The sequence below is a fragment of the Leptopilina heterotoma genome, unplaced genomic scaffold (assembly GCF_015476425.1).
Source record: "Leptopilina heterotoma isolate Lh14 unplaced genomic scaffold, ASM1547642v1 Lhet_10, whole genome shotgun sequence".
In the NCBI taxonomy this organism is placed as follows: Eukaryota; Metazoa; Arthropoda; class Insecta; order Hymenoptera; family Figitidae; genus Leptopilina; species Leptopilina heterotoma.
In genome coordinates, this window is record NW_025110813.1 from 695,968 (window position 1) to 717,440 (window position 21,473).

At 25.8% G+C, this 21,473-nt stretch overlaps 1 protein-coding gene across 2 annotated transcripts in view; it reads left to right on the forward strand.

Moving 5' to 3' along the window:
• Positions 1–20,859, forward strand: part of LOC122498682 (acetylcholinesterase-like) — a 149,102-nt gene extending 128,243 nt beyond the window's left edge. For both annotated transcript variants that reach the window (XM_043606546.1, XM_043606538.1), the window contains one exon: positions 20,168–20,859. In XM_043606546.1, coding sequence (XP_043462481.1) covers positions 20,168–20,325 — 158 coding nt within the window. In that variant the 3' untranslated portion in view covers positions 20,326–20,859. The remainder of the gene's footprint in view (positions 1–20,167) is intronic.
• Positions 20,860–21,473: the final 614 nt, after the last annotated feature.

A 21,473-nucleotide genomic window follows, 5' to 3' on the forward strand; every position in this document is an offset into this window, starting at 1 on the left:
ATCGTGAAATTGAGTAGTAAATTCAGTGTTAAAGAAGACTTGTTCTTTTAGTAAGGGAATAAATCGCACTAATTGAAATATCAATAACACTTTCGTCGTATAACAATTCAATTTAATATTCTCTTTCTAATTTTATAAAACTAGTGCAAGTTCTTTCCAAAACACTAAGAAAACAAGTTTTCTTTTGTATTAAGGTACAGTGTGTGAGAGAACACTTAGAGTTGTTAAATAATTGTTCAAATAGTTGTTCTTTTGTGCTTAAAAGTGTCAAAAGAAACGAACTGAAAAGCTCATAAAATCCTGTAACCTGTAACGCAACAACGCATAACTGGTTGCCGCTCATTCTGTAATTTCATTATCGCCAAACTTCAAAATCGTAAGTAAGATTAATTCTGTTAACCTTCAAATTGTTTAATGAATAAACGTTATAAAAAGGGAATATGCATATGTTTATTTAACGAGAACCCGTAGTTCTTTCAAAGTCAAAACGAATTCACACTAAAAATATATGTCAGGTCTTACCAACTTGACTAATCAGCAACTTGTCTCCATTTTACTAATTAATTAGTAATTGAACTAACCCTTAGCTCGGGTCGTAACACTGACTTCATAAATGTGATCAGCGATCCCAAAAACCTCCGAGTAAGAATTTTTAATAGAATTTATCCACTTTTGAAAATTTTCAAAATTTTTGGCAGCTATTTTAAATAAAAAATTATTTATTTTGAAAATCTGATTAGGTATTCTAAAATTATGTATTCTAAAAATATGACTTTAGAATCGTTATCAGCGACCTCAAAAACCCCCGAGTAAGAATTTTCAAAAGAATTTGTCGACTTTTAAAATTTTTCAAAATTTTTGGCGGCCATTTTGGATGAAAAATTATTTATTTTGAAAATCTGACTTTAGATATGTGATCAGCAATCCCAAAAACCCCCGAGTTAGAATTTTTAAAAGAATTTATCGACTTTTAAAATTTTTGAAAATTTTTGGCGGCCATTTTGGATGAAAAATTATTTATTTTGAAAATCTGACTTCAGAAATGTGATCAGCGACCCCAAAAACCCCCGAGTAAAAGTTTTTGCGAATATATGTTAAGATGTTTTCTTGTTTGTGCCATGACGCGTATACACGTCATCCACTGTTTGGGCCAGTTTTTTTCATGACGTGTATACACGTCATCCACAGTCAAGGGGTTAAAGAAAATATGTTTGAATAAAGTAAATCGTTTTCTGAGTGTAATTCATACATATATTTAAAAATAATTTTAGGGTAATATAATTTCCATCGGCAGTAGTAACATTCGATTTTAGTCAGACAAATAAAAATAAACTTTTTCCAAATTAAAAAAATAGTGTAAAAAAAAATTCTTCTTTATTTCGTTATACAAATTTATTGTAATGTTGTACTCTCTTATTTAATTGTGTAACACTTTCTGTTATCGTAGATCCGCAACTATATTTTTTTTTTCAATTATTTTTTCTTTTTTTTTTTTATTTTCCGTCAGCGGTGGGACCACTTTGTTGAAAAGAGGGCGAGTTTGCCGCAGCGGTCGTGAATTATCGAAATCCGGGTTTGGTCGCTCTGCGCTTCGGCCGATAAAACAGAGAGAGAGAGAGAGAGGGTAGAATGAGGAAGTCTACTCTCTCACTCTTGTACTCCTCATTCACGAGCAGGGATGCCTAGGTTCTCGCGGGTTGAAGAGTGAAGCGAGGGGGACAGTAGAAGTGACGTAGAATTTTATCGTGGCTCGCGCGCCGCGAAAAACAGAATGGTGATAAACCGGCGACGCTGTTTTGCTTCGGGGATCAGTCCAGTAGTTGAAAACGGCAAGAGATAACTCTCTATATAGTATTTTTTTTCTTATTTTCTCTCTCTCTCCCTCTCGTTTCATCACTATTTGTACATTTCTCTCTCTCTCTCTCTCTCTCTCTCGTTTTTTCACTATCTGAATATATTTTTCTTTCTCCCCCTCTCTCTCTCTTATTTTTCATTATTTGTATTTCTTTCTCTCTCATTCTTTGAATATCTTTTTATTTTCCCTCTTTCTTAGTATGTATACGTATATAGAAAGAAAGAAAGAGAGAGAGAAATACAAAAAGTGAAAAAAATAAGAGAGAGAGAAACAGGAAGATAAAGAGAAAAAGAGAGAGAAATAGTGTAAAAATAAGAGAGAGAGAGAGAGAGAGAGAGAAGAGCAAAGTGAAAAAGGGAGAGAAAGAGAGATAGCCAAAGAGTGATTGAATGACCAGAGAGGAAATAAAGAAGAAAAAATTAGCATATAAGAAATGAGACAGATTGAAAAAGAGAATGGTTTGTAAGAGAAGAAAGGAAGAAAGAGTAAAATAGAGAGAGAGAGAGAAAGAGTGACTGAGTAAAAGAGAAAGAGGATGTATCTGGGAAAATGGAATGGGGAGGAACTGGCCGCCAGGCTGGGGTGGATCGATGCCGCGGCGGACGATCATCAATTCCGTCCCGTGAGGGGGAAGTGACCCTCCCCCTCCACCGCCAGGAATGTATTCACGCCCGTATCCCAAGCCGAACTACTCGGGACTGGCAAGTGCGATCGCGAGTTGTCACATAAAACTGCCGACAACTTTCATTATGAGAGGAGAAAGCTATTTTTTATAAAGTATAATATACCTGTCACAACACAATCCATTCCACAGACGCATGAAATACTTTTTTCAAGTTCATATACTTTCGTGGTACATCATTGATATATATGAAATCTCCGTCCTTATACATTATTATTAACTGATGGAATTTTTCACCGCTTGTGAGAATAACTTTTTTTCTTTAAAAAATTAATATCCCAACAAAATTATCTTTGATGGAAAAAGTTCTGACAAGTTAAAGTTTTTTGCAAATGTCCAAACAATTATAGTGAAATAAAAGTTTAAACAGTAGAATTTGTAATTAAAGTTTTAAGATTGAAGTGTAACAAATATAAAATTTAATTTAATGATTAACATAAGCAGCTAATGAAATGCAATTATTGGTCATAATAAAAAATTTCTATTTGAAGCAATTTTAAGATCTTGGCGTCAATAATGTTTCTAAAAATAGTATAATTAATGAAAATTTCGACGCCAAGATCTTAAAATGGCTTCAAATATAAATTTTTTCTATTAAGACGAATAATTGGATTTCATTAGCTGCTTATGTTAACCATTACACTGTAAAAAGAAAGGTACAAATTTAATACCAATTTTTGGTACTAAATCGTCATTTGATTCTATTTGAATAACGAAAATCAGCTCTAATTTAGAACCTTTTATTTACAGGTGTAAATTAAAATTTGTTACAGTTCAATATTAAAACTTTAGTTATAAATTTTACTTGGTAAACTTTAATTTCACTAATCGTTTGGACATTTGCAAAAACTTTTACAGAGTATTTTACAAATCCGTTTAATTGTTTAGTCTCTACGTTTGTCTAAATGTCAAAAAAATCCCATTTTTTTTTTTAGAAAAATTGTAATATTTCAAAAAATACGAAATGTACTGAAGTTTCCAAAAATATATATCGAGATATTAACCCAATTAATAATTTTTTATAGTATCTTGCAAATCCATTTAGCAGTTTAGGCTCTAGGTTTGTCTAAATATGTTAAAAATTCGTTATTTTTTCAGTTTTCATTGCTTAAATTCTTTCAAAGTATCAAAAATATTGAATAAACTTAACATAATTCTATCATTTATCATTCTTTATTTAACAAAAAAATTGAGCAAAATCGGTTAAGATTTACTTGAGTTATTGGATTTTAATTTTTAGCTATAATAATTAGTCGATATTTTGAGAATAATTATATACATGATTCAGCGGTTTTTATTTTTTGCTTGGCAGCGATTCTCTATTACGAATCTTGATATTTACGTCAGAAATTATTTTTTTCAATTTGTTAAATAATAAAGCACAAGAATAATAATAATAATAATACCTATTCACTAAAAGTGTTTTTTGTAATTAAAAATATATTTTATTAAATGCTATTTTAACAATTGTTTAAACAAATAATTGTTATTTACTAATTTTTTAGTTTATTTCAGTTTATTCAGTTTATTTTTTATTTTGTTAAAGCAATGACCTCGCATTAACCCCTTAAGTGTCATATGATAAAATATAAGAAATTTACCACGTCTGTCAGGAAAATTTAAGATTTCAAAAATTTAATAAATTTGCTCAAAACAGGCTACTCAAAGGTTTTTGGGGTCGCTGCTTACGAATTCAATTTTAGTTTTCCAAAATTCAAAATGTCGAATTCAATATGGCGGACTTTTTTTAATAAATTTTATTTTATTTTATTCGGTCGCTGATTACGCAAATGCGGTGTTGGTTTTTCAAAATTCAAAATGTCTAATTTAACATAGCGACTAAATTTTATAAAAGATGCCGGATTTGTCTAAAAATATTTACTCTGGAGTTTTTAAAGTTATGAAATTCGAATTTAAAGTGAAATTATAAATTGTAAAATTTCTTTTTTTTTCTATTTTTTCAATAACTGAACCATACTCATACACTTCGAACTAGTTATATATTTTACAAACCATTTTGCATTTTTGAAATCTGACATAAGATTTTAATTCATTTTTAAAATTATGGCCGTCATATTAACATCAATTTTCAATTTCTTAATTTTGACATCAAATTTGGATTTAGTGAGCCCATAACCCCTCGAGTAAACATTTTAGACAAATCCGGCAACATTAAAAATTTTGATCTCCATATTGGAACCGCCATTTTGAATTTTGAAAATCTGACATCATATTCGTAATCAGCGACCCCAAAAACCTCTGATTAGCATTATATTTCGATCGAATCTGATAAAATTTATTTTAAAAAAAGTTCGCCATATTGGATCGGCCATTTTGAATTTGGAAAAACTATCACTAAAGGGGTTAAGTAAGAAAAACTTCTTAATGAGGGATTAAGGGACCGGAACCCCCCCCCCCCCTCTAGTAATATCTTCGCTCCGGAACTCCAACGCAGGCCCCTGGCCGCATGGTGGGGGAAGGTTACTTCCCCTCACGGGGCGCAATCGATGACTGCCCGCCGCGGCACCGCATCGCACACACGTGTGCCAACGTATTATATATACAAACCGGGGGTTTGGATGAGGGGTTAGAGACGACCACTATATATATAGTCCGGGTCGAAATGAAGCTACGCGAAATTTCAACGTGTGTGTGTGTATGTGTACACCAACACGCTTGTGCCTTATTCACTCCACGCTTCCGGTATAACCCCTTAATTTTAAGCCGGTATTCGTAACAGAGAGAGAGAGAGAGAGGGAGGCACCCACCCACACAAACCGGAGGCAACACATGTGAGTGAGTGGTCCAAAGTACGGAGACTATACTGTCAAGGTACTCGGCCCCAAGAAGTTTCGAAGAGGTAACCCATTGCACTTGAATTGAGTCGAGGTATATATGTACGTGACCCCATATCCCACATCCGTAGCAGAATGTCGACAAACTCATTCTTCTGTTTCCCATATATTTTTTGGAATCTCAACAATTTTCTCCACGTTCATCACAATATATTTTACTTTATTTTTGTTATTTACTTGTTATATTTCACTTACTTGTTTAGATATTAATATTTGCTGTCGTCTTGTATTTATATGGGGAAAATAGGATTTGTGAGAGAGAGATTGGGAGAATTTTAGAAAAGCATATGGTTTGGGATGATATAATGATGTCGATATTTTGTTACATTGTTGTTTGCACTCCTAATGGTGTCTGACTAAATATATAGTTGCACTACTGGTTTTATTTAATTGAATTCTTTTTTTGTTTATATAATTAAATTAAGAACACAGTTTTTCTAAGGATATCAAATTGAGACGAAAATATAGGTATCAAAATAGTTGATACGTTGTGAAGCAACGTTTTGATACGTTTACTTCTGAATTTGATATCTTTAGAAAAAACTGTGAATTGCGTATAAAGAATGAATAAAAAATAATAATAATTTTTACTAATTCATTTAATTTACCAAAAAAATTATTTATTCCTATAAAAATGTCTGACTAAACGAATATCCTACTACTGAACATTATTTAAAATAAAGAATATTAATTTTTACTAATTAATTTAATTCATCAAAAAAATTAATTTGTTCTCATTAAAGAGTCTGACTAAACGGGAATCCTACTACTGAACTCACTATTTTTCTTCCTGAAAACTGAATTTTAATTATTATATTTGATGCACCTTAAAAAAAGGGAATTCAACTTTAACTTCAAACGAGATTCTATATATAAGTCGCCCTCTTTTACACTATTAAAGCATAAAAGAAGTAAAATTTTACTCTTCTTTTTTAAACTAAATATTGTCTGACTATACACATAGCTATACTACTGATTTCTCATTTTAAATAAATTATAGCTAAGGAAAAGTAAAGAAGAAAAATCCTCGTCTTATACTACTTAAAATTCTAAGACTTTTGCAAAAGAGTTTTTAATTATTTCTCTAAGGTTTGACACAACATCGACCTACACTACTTAAAATTATATTTCTTAATAAAATTTAAACTCCCAACGAAAACTTTTCAAAATTATAAAGATTTGATTTTTATAAAACTATGAATAAAATATAAAATATAAAACTTCTATCTTGTCTGACAAAAAATGTACGTGTACTACTGGAAATTATATTTTACATATGTATGGAGTCAAAAAATTTGTTATAGAAATTTTATTTATTGTCTGACTGACTAAGTGAAATTTTGTTCTACTTAAAATTGTTAAATTTTCCATAATAGGTAGATTTTTCTTTATTTCCCTCGAGTTTGACGAAATTATTACTGTATACTGGTATTAGAGTCCAATTGTTGCGGTTTATTATTACTCGTACAATCATTTAAATTTCAAAAAAAAAAAAATTATAACTACTATATGAATCAAAAGTCGAAACAATTTTGAAAATTTTATTTTAAGAGTTTAAGTTTTATAAGGATACAATTTGAAGTAGTGTAGGTCCAACTTGAGCCAGACATTGAAAATTAAAATGTTTTAAGTATACTTGAAATTAACTTTACTTGGAAATTAATACTCATTTATTTTTTTTTATTAATTTTAACTATAACGAAATGTAAGAATAGTCTGATATATATTTAATTATTTAGTTATTTAATTATTTCTCTGAAGTCTGACTCAAGGGTGATCTACACTACTTAAAATTATATCCTAGTAAAATTTACACATCAAACGAAAAATCTTCCAATCTGTATCTATTCCTGATTTATATTGCATTTGAAATATTTCAATTTTTCAATTTATTCATTAACTTCCATCATGTCTGATTAAAAACAGATATGAACTACTGAAAATTAAATTAAAAAAACAACAGATTTTGTTACAAAAGCCAATTGGATTTGTCAATTCTATTATACTAATAATCCAATGGCAAATATGACAATTCCTTTTTTTCCCTGTAGTAAATAATAATTTTCCTGACGTCTGACTAAATACAAGTTTTGACTACTGAATAAATTAAGTAAAACTAATAATGTAAAAAAAATTCTTTAAAATTAAAAACTTTCACTATAGCTTTACATGTTATGTTTCGTACTATTTAGAATTATAAAGTTATTACAATATATTTTTATCTATTTTTGTGAAGTCTGACTGAATACAGACTTATACTACTGAAATTTGTCTTAAAATGAATAAAATTTCAAATAGAAATTTACTGACTGTTGAATAAATAAAATTCAAGTTGCACAACTTAATACAATATTTTTATCGATTTTTCTCAATGTCTGACTACATTTAAATGTAAACTACTGATAATTATATTTTACTGAATTAAAAGTCTTTGATGAAAAGAAAACGAAGTAAATGCTGATATATACTGCTTTCAATCATTTGATTCGATTTTTCCTGCCGTCTGACACAATACAGACCTATACTAATGAAAATGTGTCTTAAAATGCATATTTTATTGAGAGATTTGCATTTCGTCCGACTAAATACAAAGTTGTACTACTGAAAATTAAGTGAAACTAATGTTAAAAAAATATGTTGAAAATTATAAATTTTGACAAGATTCTCAAGTTTTTTTTATACTATTTAGAATTATAAAGTTAATTACAATATATTTTTGTCTATTTCTGTAACGTCTGACTAAATACAGACTTATACTACTGCACTTTGTATTAAATGAATTAATTTTTAAATAAAATTCTACCGACTGTTGACTAATTTCAACCAAAGTTGTACTACTTAAAGAATGACAAGTTTTGGCAAAAGTTTTATCTATTTTCCCCAATGTCTGACTAAATCTGGATATAAACTACTGATAATTATATTTTACTGAATTAAGGGTCTTTGATGGAAAGAAAACTGAGGAAACGCTGATAGATCATACAACTGAAAAATCTTAATTTTTTAACTTTCTTAAAATTGTTTTTATAAGATAATTAAAAATTTGCCACTACAAGAATTAAATAGTTTTCAAAATACAAGGGTGTATTTGAAACTTAATAATACTGTTTAGTGTTTTCTTTTTTTTCCCTTCGGAGTTTATATTTAAATTGAAAAAAAAATCAGCTAACTGAATTTTTTTTTCTACAGAATTTGTTCAACTTTTTCCAAGATTTTCAGATACAAAGCGACATTCTCTAAATTAGGTATCGTACAGTTTTCAAGTTTTGCCTCGAAACTTTTCTCCTTGTTCACAAAACTTTGGAGAAATTATGTAAAATCCACAGAGTTCATCTGTATCTGAAAGGTCTGCAAAGTTCAGTGGAAGTCATTTAAGAGTTTTTTTTTGCCTCCTTTTAGTGAAAATTATCCTGAGAATTTTATGAAATTTTAAACTTTGGGTTTATAAATAGGGGACTAATTTATTTATTAAATATAGACTTTTTTTAATTATTTATTTTTATACCTATTTATTTATATATTTATTCGTTTACAAATTTATTCGTTTACAAATTTATTCATTTACAAATTACTTCATTAACATATTTATTCGTTTCTATATTTATTCTTTTACAAATTTATTTGTTTTCATATTTATTTATTTAAATGTTTATTTAAATTAGAAAAATTTATTTATTTACTATTATTAATAAAACTTTAGTTATTTTGTGCATTTATTTATTTATACTTTTGAGAAATGTTGCAAAACATTCAAATGCTAATTTATGTAAATTAATTTATTATTTGCTTTTTATTATAAAGCTAATTTTTATTACTTGAAAATTCAAAATTTTAAGTTTCGTGTTTAATATTATTTGACTAATGTCTGACTAAATTTTGATCTATACTTCTGAAAATAGAATAAATGCGTCAATTCTATTTTAGAACATTAAAAAAAACTGACGGGTAGTCCAATTGTCTGACCACATTCTGATTTTTACTACTTTAGAATTATTTTTGTATATTATTAATAATTATATTAATAAAAATTCTTATTTTTAACTAAAAATAATTTATTTTGTAAATTATTAAATGCACTAGCAATAATTCTTTTTACTTTTTAGGATAAAATTAGCAATTTTAAAAATAGTAGAATTTAAAAATTTATAATTCAAATTTTTGTTGAAAACACTAAAAAAATCCAATTTTGGAAAAATTACAAATAATTGCAGAAATTCAATTATTTTCAAAAGTAATAAAATTCTTTTCACAAAATTTAATTATGTTGAAAATTTTTTAAAAATTCTCGTCAAAATCGCAATTATCTTTATAAATAACAAAATTCTTCCCCAAAGATCAATTATTTTCAAATGAATTTCAAATTCCCAAAAATAGTACCTACGCGAACATTTAATTATTTTCATAAATAATAAAAATTTCTTAGGAATTCAATTATTTACAAATTTTTTATAAATTCCTTCGCAATAATTCAATTTTTATAAATAATAAAATTTTTTTTAAGGAATTCAATTATTTTCATAAAAAATAATTAAAAATTTGTAGAAAATAATTATTGATTTGAAATGATGAAAATAGTTTTGAAAAAGTTACTGTAATAATATTGTGATAATATAAAACAATGATTTTATCACACTCATTCATCCTTAATTATTATAAAACATAAAGAAATCGATCACTCCGAGTCTTCGACTCGGAGCAATCGCTATCATGTAAATTATATTATATAAATCATATTCATGTTTTATAAAAATATTCTTGTAAGTTATTGAATTTAAAAAGATTTGAATTTGAAATTTTTGGAATTCTTAATTCCTATGGAAAAATAATAATGATTAAATATTTCCAAAAAATGTCTTACGCATTTTATTGAAGGCCCCTTTGAATTGAAGAAAAAATATAAATTAAAGAAATAAATTTTTTTTTAAATCTTTTAAAATTTATTTAAAATGAAAATTAAGTAGTATAAATATTATTATATAATTATATTTTAATAAGCGGAAAAAAATCAATTGTCGTTTAAAAATATATCCAGTAAATATAATAGAAATATATTAATTGTATATCAAAATTGACAAATATCCTGCGCGAGAGTGTTAGGGTCATGTTTGGCATTGTTCTTTTCAAGTAGATTGTGTAGTGGAAAGCCCGAGTATGTAATAAATATATCTGATTGTTGAATGATGGCACTGGGAAGCTTGTGAACGCACAGCCGGCTTTAGCGATGAATGCATATTCATGAGAGTCATATGTATATAGAGAATATCATTGAATAATGTTTCATTTGAGCGCATCTGCATCTCTTTTAATTATCGCTTTTATGTATCTAAATTGTCAAAACTCGACTTTATAAAGAATTTCATACATGAATAAATATTATTCAATTTCAATTCTATATATAGAGAAATTATTTTTTTCATATTTTTTCATTTCTTTCTTTTTTCAAACATGTGGGAATTTTTATTTTTATCTTTAGACATTTGTCTATATACGAATAGTAGAACCTCTGCTAATATTGAAAATAGTATTCTATGTTAAATTGAAATTTAAAAAAAAAATCTCAAAGTATGATCCAATACTGATTTGTAGTACTTACAATTTTTATATGCTCCTAATTATTATAACTTTAATGTCTGACTAAATGTAGAGCTGCACTACTGTGGTTTTAATAAAATTGTATCGTACACTGTTCCAATTATATCATTGTTAATTAATTTTTTTATTACTTTTATTAAATTGAAATACGTATTTATTTTTACTTCATTAAAAAAACCTTTTTTTAAAATTTAATGAAAATTTATTGTTCTTTCAAAAATATAATTGTTCTAAATATAGTCCTTCAGAAATACGATCAGATTTCAAAAGAATTTTTAAAAGTAATAAACTTAAATTCTTTCAAATGTAAAATTTATTTTACTGAAATTTGACAAAACTTTTAATTATTTCAATTTTTAAAATTGTTTTCGGAAACTCACTTATATCTTAAAAAACATGTTAATTACAATTTTTTAAAAACCTAATTTTTTTACGAATTTCAACATTAAGTTATTAAAAAGTTCAATAATTTTTGTTAAATATTTAGAAACTTATTGTTATTTATTTTGATTGAAATTTCAACTAATTTCAAATGTAAAATCTTTTAAAATTTAATAATTTGTAAAAATAACAACTGCATTTTTTTTTTAATAAAGAAATTAAAAGACCCTCTAATGTGTGTATATATTTATGTGTATTTTACGTAAAATATATATTCTTGAAACTTGTGCGCAACTGTGTCTGACCGAACGCTCTTCACACTACTGAATAGTGAATACATCTTGATTCTCTAAGTAGATAAGGAAATTTCCAATCAGACGAAACTTGTCTGACTGTTAGAGCTTTTCCTCACGATGAATAGGAGACTTTCTTCTGCACACTCTATTATCGGAAATTTTATTTCATCAAACACTTCTTTGACACTTTATTTATTTCTTTGCTATACTACACGGAGAAAATTTGTTCCTTACATTTTACCGAATTTTTCAATAAACTTGAGATATAGTAGCATAATCGTAATTTTTAATAATTTTTATATTGTTTTTTCGGTAACAATATTTAAAATCTAATGTGATATCTTTATTCCTTAAGAACTAGAACTGTAAAAGTTGAAAAAAAATTGAAACTGAACGTTTAATGTAAATTAAATAAATACCTCCTTGATGGGCACTAACGTTTCAGAAATAGTTCGGTAAAACTTTCTTGACTTGCCTAAAGTGTTAGTTTTCAGGAATAGTTCGGTAAAACTTCCTTGACTTGCCTAAAGTTTTAGTTTTCTGGATTGAAATACTTTATTTCAAGTGTCCCGCAGTCAAATGAAAGACTTTCACACTAATAGTTGATTTTTCCAACTTATTTAGACTTAATTAATAATCATTTTATTATTATTTAAATTAAAATTCAATTAATTAATTATTTTAAACACTTATTAATTGCCAAATATGTAATAAATGCTTTTAAATCAAGTAAAAAGAAAATATAAAATGGCAATAACATACTTATTTTTTTAACATATAATTTATTCATTTTAATTAAATATGAATAATAGTAAGTAAGTAAGCAAGTAAACATAAGTAAGTAAGTAAATAAGTAGGTAAGCAAGTAAGCAAAAAGGAAATAACTTGCTTGCTTACTAGCTTACTTTCTTATTTGCATACTTACTTGCTTATTTCTTTCTTGCTTACTTTGTTTACTTGCTTACCTACTTATTTGCTTACTTCCTAATTTCCTTCTTGCTTACTTGCTTGTTTCCTTTCTGCTTACTTACTTCCTTATATGCTTACTTGCTTACTTTCTTATTTCCTTCTTGCTTACTTTATTCTTTATTTGCTTACTTGCTTATTTCCTTTTCGCTTTTTAATACCTCACAATTATTATTTAATATTTCAGAAAGATTAATTTTCTATTAATTAATTTAATAATTTCCAACTTGCACTTTTAATATGTATATTTTTAATTTTAAACACAAAGATTTGAGAATAATAAGGATTTTCATAAATTATTGTTTTATTCCATTAAATAAAAAATTAAACATTTTTCTTTATAATAATAAAAACATAATTCAAAAATATTTCATAAATTGACTTTGAATATAGTTAGAAATGATTCATTAATATAAATAATTTTTAATTTTGTACAACGATAGTTTATTAATTTGAATCTTTCTCACAAGCGGTGAAATAAAATTGAGATTAGTATATAAGGACAGTTGAAACTTTCTGAAGCATTAATGTAAAGCGTGCGATGTGTGTATTAGTGTATGCGTTTAGAATGTACTGTAGGCAGGTGTATCAATTAGTATTTGTTCGTAAACAATTGTAGGGGGTTTAGGTAGTGATTAAAGTAGGTAAATTGAGAGTTACGGCAGTATTAATATAGATCTACTGAAGTAACATTATTTTTTATTTTTGTTCTTCAAGTTTTACCGAACTTTCAGTAAATTGCAGCTCGTCAGTTTTACCGAAGACTTTAACTTACGTTTTACCGAACTTTCAATAAATTGCAACTCGTCAGTTTTACCGAAGACTTTATCTTACGTTTTACCGAACTATTCAATAAATATGAATGTAGCGAGCACTTGGCTTACGTTTTACCGAACTGTAAGTGAAGCGCTAATACATGTATCGTGAGCTTTATGATTTTTACATTATTTTTCAATGCAATTTCTTTTACAGTCTAGTTCTTGAAAAATTACTGTTTTGACACTTCATCCCAGTTTTACCGAACTAAATTCAGTAAAATTTCAGGAATAAATTTTCTCCGTGTATATATATATGTTAAAGAATTTTTCCATAGAAGTATCTCTACTGGTAATTTATTTTCTATCTACTTTATATATAGATGATATTATTTTTTATCTGCTATTTATCTATTTTTATTCAAAAACATTTTTCCCCTCCTTTAAGAATTTTAAGTAGTATAAGTGTGTATTTAAGTCAGCCTAACTTTGCTTTTCGTTAACTGTAATTTATTTATTAAAAAGAGAAATCAGTAGTATAAGTATGTATTAAGTCAGACTAAGTTAGGTCAAAACTTGCCATTCTTTATAAAGTAGTACAATTTTAGTTCAGATTAGACAACTCTCAGTAAATTATTATTTGAAATTTTATTCATTTTGATATAAAGTGCAGTAGTATAGGTTTGTATTCAGTCAGACGTCACAGAAATAGACAAAAATATATTACAACTTTATAATTCTAATTAGTACAAAACAGCAATTGAGCAGCTGGTCAATATTTATCATATTCAACTCATTTTTGAACCTTATTAGTTTAACTCAATTTTAAGTAGTATGACTTTGTATTTAGTCAGATATTACGTTTTTTTAAAATTGAAGATATTGAACAAGTAATAATTTAAAAAGCCACAATTAAACCATAAAACAAGTTTTTAATATTTTTTACTTATTTCAAAAAAATTTTAGTAGTATTAATCTGTATTTAGTCAGACACCAGAAAAAATCGAATCAAATAATTTAAAGCAGTATATATCAGCATTTCCTCAATTTTCTTCCTATCAAAGACTCTTAATTCAGTAAAATATAATTATCAGTAGTTTATATCCAGATTTAGTCAGACATTGGGGAAAATAGATAAAACTTTTACCAAAACTTGTCATTCTTTAAGTAGTACAACTTTGGTTGAAATTAGTCAACTGTCGGTAGAATTTTATTTAAAAATTAATTCATTTGATACAAAGTGCAGTAGTGTAAGTCTGTATTTAGTCAGACGTTACAGAAATAGACAAAAAATATATTGTAATTAACTTTATAATTCTAAATAGTATAAAAAAACTTGAGAATCTTGTCAAAATTTATAATTTTCAACATATTTTTTTAACATTAGTTTCACTTAATTTTCAGTAGTACAACTTTGTATTTAGTCGGACGAAATGCAAATCTCTCAATAAAATATGCATTTTAAGACACATTTTCAGTAGTATAGGTCTGTATTGTGTCAGACGGCAGGAAAAATCGAATCAAATGATTGAAAGCAGTATATATCAGCATTTACTTCGTTTTCTTTTCATCAAAGACTTTTAATTCAGTAAAATGTAATTATCAGTATAATTATAATTATAATATGATATAATTATCAGTAGTTTACATTTAAATGTAGTCAGACATTGAGAAAAATCGATAAAAATATTGTATTAAGTTGTGCAACTTGAATTTTATTTATTCAACAGTCAGTAAATTTCTATTTGAAATTTTATTCATTTTAAGACAAATTTCAGTAGTATAAGTCTGTATTCAGTCAGACTTCACAAAAATAGATAAAAATATATTGTAATAACTTTGTAATTCTAAATAGTACGAAACATAACATGTAAAGCTATAGTGAAAGTTTTTAATTTTAAAGAATTTTTTTTACATTATTAGTTTTACTTAATTTATTCAGTAGTCAAAACCTGTATTTAGTCAGACGTCAGGAAAATTATTATTTACTACAGGGAAAAAAAGGAATTGTCATATTTGCCATTGGACTATTAGTATAATAGAATTGACAAATCCAATTGGCTTTTGTAACAAAATCTGTTGTTTTGGTAATTTAATTTTAATTTTCAGTAGTTTATATTTGTTTTTAATCAGACATGATGGAAGTTAATGAATAAATTGAAAAATTGAAATATTTCAAATACAACGTAAATCAGTAATAGATACAGTTTTGAAGAGTTTACGTTTGAGTTGTAAATTTTATTAGAATATAATTTTAAGTAGTGTAGATCATCTTTGGGTCAGACATTAAAGAAATAATTAAATAACTGAAAAATTTAAATATGTATTAGACTATCGTTACTTTTCGTTAGTATTATAATTGATTAAAAAGAAGAAATCAGTAGTGTAAATGTGTATTTAGTCAGACGTGATAGAAGTTAATAAATATTTCCTATTATTTAATTTCCAAGTAAAGTTAATATCAAGTATACTTAATTCATTTTAATTTTCAATGTCTGGATCAAGTCGGACTTACACTACTTAAAATTGTATACTAATAAAACTTAAACTCTCAACATAAAATTTTCACACTTGTTTCGACTTTTGATTCATATAGTAGGTATAATTTTTTTTTTTTGAAATTGAAATGATTGTACGAGTAATAATAAATCGCAGCAATTGGACACTAATACCAGTAAATAATAATTTTTACTTATTTATTTAAAGTTTTCAGTAGTATAAATCTGTATTTCGTCAAACTCGAGGAAAATAAACAAAAATATATTATAGAAAATTTAACTCTCTTAAGTAGTACAAAATTTCACTTAGACAGTCAGACAATAAATAAAATTTCTATAACCAATTTTTTGACTCCATACATATGTAAAATATAATTTCCAGTAGTACACGTACATTTTTTGTCAGACAAGATAGAAGTTTTATATTTTATATTCTATTCATAGTTTTATAAAAATCAAATCTTTATAATTTTGAAAAGTTTTCGTTGGGAGTTTAAATTTTATTAAGAAATATAATTTTAAGTAGTGTAGGTCGATGTTGTGTCAAACCTTAGAGAAATAATTAAAAACTCTTTTGCAAAAGTCTTAGAATTTTAAGTAGTATAAGACGAGGATTTTTCTTCTTTACTTTTCCTTAGCTATAATTTATTTAAAATGAGAAACCAGTAGTATAGCTATGTGTATAGTCAGACAATATTTAGTTTAAAAAAGAGGAGTAAAATTTTACTTCTTTTATGCTTTAAAAGTCTAAAAGAGGGCGACTTACATAGAATCTCGTTTGAAGTTAAAGTTGAATTCCCTTTTTTTAAGGTGCATCAAATATAATAATTAAAATTCAGTTTTCAGGCAGGAAAATAGTCACAGAAAAAAGTGAGTGTCATTTTAACACTGAATTCGGTGTTAAAAGTGTCTGCATCAAACTTTAGCTCGGAAGTGTTATTTTAACACCGAAAATAAGGTAAATTTTCTATTATAGAAAATTTATCCTCACTAAAATTACCCTACCAAAATTTACCCGCATCAAAAACAACACTCGCTTTTCTCTGTGGTGAGTTCAATAGTAGGACTTTCGTTTAGTAAGACTCTTTAATGAGAATAAATTAATTTTTTTGATGAATTAAATTAATTATAGTAAAAATAAATAATCTTTATTATAAATAATTTTCAGTAGTAGGATATTCATTTAGTCAGACATTTTAATAGGAATAAATTATGTTTTTTGGTAAATTAAATAAATTAGTGAAAATTATTATTCTTTTTTTATGAATAATTTATAATAAAGAATATTAATTTTTACTAATTAATATTTTTTATGAAAATATTTTTTTACCAAAAAGTTGTTTATTCCTATTAAATAACGTCTGACAAAACGAAGATCCTTCTACTGAAAATGATTTATAACAAAGCATATTATTTTGTATTAATTAATTTAATTCAGTAAACAAATTAATTTATTCTCATTAAGGAGTCTGACTGAACGAAGACCCTATACTGCTGAAAATTATTAATATCTTCTGGAAAAATTTTTAAAAATAATTTTTTAAATGTTTATTTTTTTCATTCAATTTCTATTTCAATGAAGTGTTTGATATTTAAACAAAATTTACAAGAGTGAAACAAAAGTAAATTCTCCCGAATATATATAATAACAATAACGAGTGGAAATAAAATGAAAAGGAAATATGTTTTCGAAAATCAGACATATAATGTTTGGATATGAAATTGTTGAAAATACAGTTATTATGGAATAAATTTCGTTATTTTGAGATGAAAAGAGTTTAAAGTTATTTTATCCAGTTATTTTTGAATACATGAAAAGCAGCAGGTTTTGATTCGGTGGATTTCATATGAGTAGAGGAGAGAGAGGGAGAGAGAGGGAGAGGGAGAAGGAGAGAGTAATCCGCAAGGCAAAGTCGAGTTTCGAATGTGAAGCATCATCTTCTCAGTATCCGGATTACCGGCAAGAACTCACAGGCACTTGAGATAGTTATATAGAAGGCTATAACTCCCTTTACTGCCTATATATACAATATAGAAACTCGTAATCTGCATAAAATGTGCAACCACGTTGTTTGCAGTTTGTAGTTTCAAGTTTCTGTCTATCTATATACGTATACGAGAGAGATGCCTGTCAAAATAAATCGGGCTGTTGCCTTTGGCACATCACTCTCAGCTTCTCACTCACTCTCCCTCTCTCTCTCTCTCTCTCTCTCTCTGTTCCTCGTGATGCGAACCTGGAATAGAACGATATTGATTTTATCCATTGTTACAAACTCGTTTTAATTTCGCTTTATAAAATTAAATACGTTGCCTATTTTTAGCAAATTATTCTCATAAAAGAATCCTATTATTATTTTTCAAAAGAAATTCGCGTTTCTTTCCCATTTTTGCATTTGTATTATGCGCATAACTATTGTGTTCTTCACTTTTTTTTCTTCTTTTTATTTTAATAAATCTCATCTGAATGTTCAGTTTTTAATTATTTGATGAAACATTTATGAGACTTTGTAATGTTTAGAATTTATTTATGAAATTAAGTTTTTTTTGTATGAAAATAATTTATTAACTGTCGTTTATAATTATTTATTTTTATATTATTTCTCTTTGCAATGAAATAATTTATTAATGCTCGTTTAGATTCATTCATTTTTATTTTATTTATTTTTCCTACAAAATAATTGATTAAAGTTCCTTTACATTCATGTTCATTCTTTTTATTTATTTATCAAAATAATTTATTAACATTCTTTAATATTTAGCCTTTTTTTATTTTTTTTTATTTATTTATTTATTAAAATAATTTACTGACAGCCCCTTGATAATTATCTATTCTTTATTTATCCATTTTGAACAAAAAAATTTATTAATGTCTCTCTAACTTTGAATTAGTAAATTTTAATACCTAATAAATCAGTTGAAAGTAGTATTTATAAAAATATTTTTATTTATTTATTAAAATAATTTACTAACAGTCCTTAATAACTATTAACATTTGTTAATTATTGTTTGATTTTTTTAAAAATAATTTTAATTTAAATATTTATTTAATTTAGACACTAATTAAATATTATTTCATTTATTAATTTATTTTTAATATCCTTGTTATATTTTTCACACTATAATTTAAATTATTATACGTACATATACTTTTCATAAATAAATTTAAGAATTTCAAAACCGTCATTTAAAAGGGATTTTTAGTAAAAAATTTTTTACTATAATAAAAAATTGTTTATATATAAAAAACGATTATTTGTTCATTACTTAAGTAATTATATTAGTGTTCGAATGAAACAATATTTATTATTTATTATTATTTATTATTTAATAATTATTTTATTTATTTTATATACAGGTACCTATTTATTTAAAAATAGAAAATTTGCTAATTTAGAAATTAGAAAAAAAATTTAAAAAGTTGATTGAATAAATTATTAATAAAATAGTAAATTTGAAATCGTTTAAAAAAAGAGTTTATTTATTAAAAATAATAAGAGTAATACAAAATTAAAGTAAAAAAGTAATTGTAAAATAGTAAGAATAGTAGAAAACTATAAAAGAAATAGTAAAAATATTTAAAAAATAGTAAAAAAATATATTGAAAAATATTTAATACATCATTTTATGGAATTAATTCTTCCTTTCAATGGATTATATTTTGTTCTCTTTTTTTTAATATAAAAAAAAATTTCCATAGAGAAATATTTCAAGTTAATGCCACCTTTGACGAGTATATCCGATTAATAAATTACACATCAAAGAGAAAGAGAAAATCTTCTCTTAGAAATCACTTTGAATGACGTCCGAATAAAAAATATGTTCAACTTTGCTTTTTCGTTTACCTACATAAATGAAATTTATTTATTATTAATATTATATTACATTGATACACGTATATTCATTAATATTCAATGAATTATAATAATTCTGATAATATTATGTTATTAATTTATTAAATTTAAAGCAATTTAATTCAATGGAAACTTTTTTATTAAACTATTGAAAAACTAGTTTCGTTTTTTTTTTACCTTTTTTTGTGTCAAGTTATTCTTAAAGTAAAAAAAATTAAATTTTCTTATTTCAATTTATATTTTATTTTTTATTTACATTTTACTTATGTACAATTTTTTTGTATGTTTTCAATAAACAACAAAATTTAAATTATATTAAAAATATGATAATAAACTTATATTTATAATAAATAAATGAATAAATAAATAAAATTATAAATATTAAAAGAGTTTGCGAAAATAAATAATTAATTTGTAATTTTTCTTTTTGTTGCAGCGAAACTTGATTCAAAGGAGACATGCAGCGGTTCGAGTTCTCAGTTGAGGCGCGAGACGAGCTTTTACTCTCTTCTTTTAATTTTGAATGTCGCACTCGTTCTCATCTTTACAATGATACCAGACACAACGCTTCTAAATACAAGAGGCTTCGTCTAGCTCACAAGTCAAATCGCTGTCATATTCGGTAGCTAGGCAAAAAAAAAAAAGAAGAAAAAAAATAATGGAAAAAAAAGTCCCTCAACTCGGTCCGGAACCAAAATTATTACTATTATTATTGATCGTCCCGCAACGAACTACAAAGCAGACATATCATCATTAATTCGCCACGCAATTCTTTTTGAGAGAGAGAGAGAGAGAAAAAACTGGGAAAAAAAAATTGAAGAAAATTAAACGATTTTTGAAAATTTACAGCCCTGAGACAATTTCTCAATTTTACACCAGGAAAAAATTTAATTTCCATCACTAATTGAAACGAAAGGGGAAAAAAGGGAGAAAAGGAGAAAAAAGGCTAAAAAGGAAAAAAGACAAAAAAAAACGGGGGTAAAAGGAAATAGTAAGGAAAAAGAAATAAAATGAAACAAATTCTTTCATTGGAATCAAGGGATAAAATTTGATTGAAAATTGAAAATTATCGATAATAAGAATCGAAATTTGTTCTTTTCGAGAAGGAGAAAAAAAGGAAGAAAAAGATGAAAAGAAAAAGAAATCAGGAGAAAAGCGTGCGTTGAAAATTGAAGGAAATTTTTTGCAAATGAGAATGAAAGTAAAGAATCTTGAGAAGAGGAGAAAAATGGAGAGACTGGATTCAGGGAGATATGGCGAGAAACCACTAAATTGGCTCAAGTGAAATTGAATTTTACCCAGACTCAATTTGTGAGTACTTCCTCGAGTTTTTTTATTTTATTTTTATTTATTTCTTCTTCTTTTTTCCCTCTAAATCAAACACTTTCAATTTTTTTTTTTCTCTACTTTCAATCAAATGCATTCTAAGGAATTAAAATTCAATAGTAAAATGAAAAATTGACAAAAGAAAAATACTTTCCAATTATTTATTACTTTTAAATTTTGATTTCGAAATAAATTTACTTTCTAAATTCTAAATTAATTAATTTACAAAGTAAATTTAATTCGAATTCAAAATTGAAAAATTTGTAAATTAATAATTATTAAGTATTAATAATAATTAATAGTTAATTAAAAAAATTGGCAACAAGTGAAAAGTTTTATACTTTTTTCGAAAGAATTGGAATTTTTAACATTGGAAAATTTTTCCTCATTTTCAAATTAAAATTCTGATATTTGTT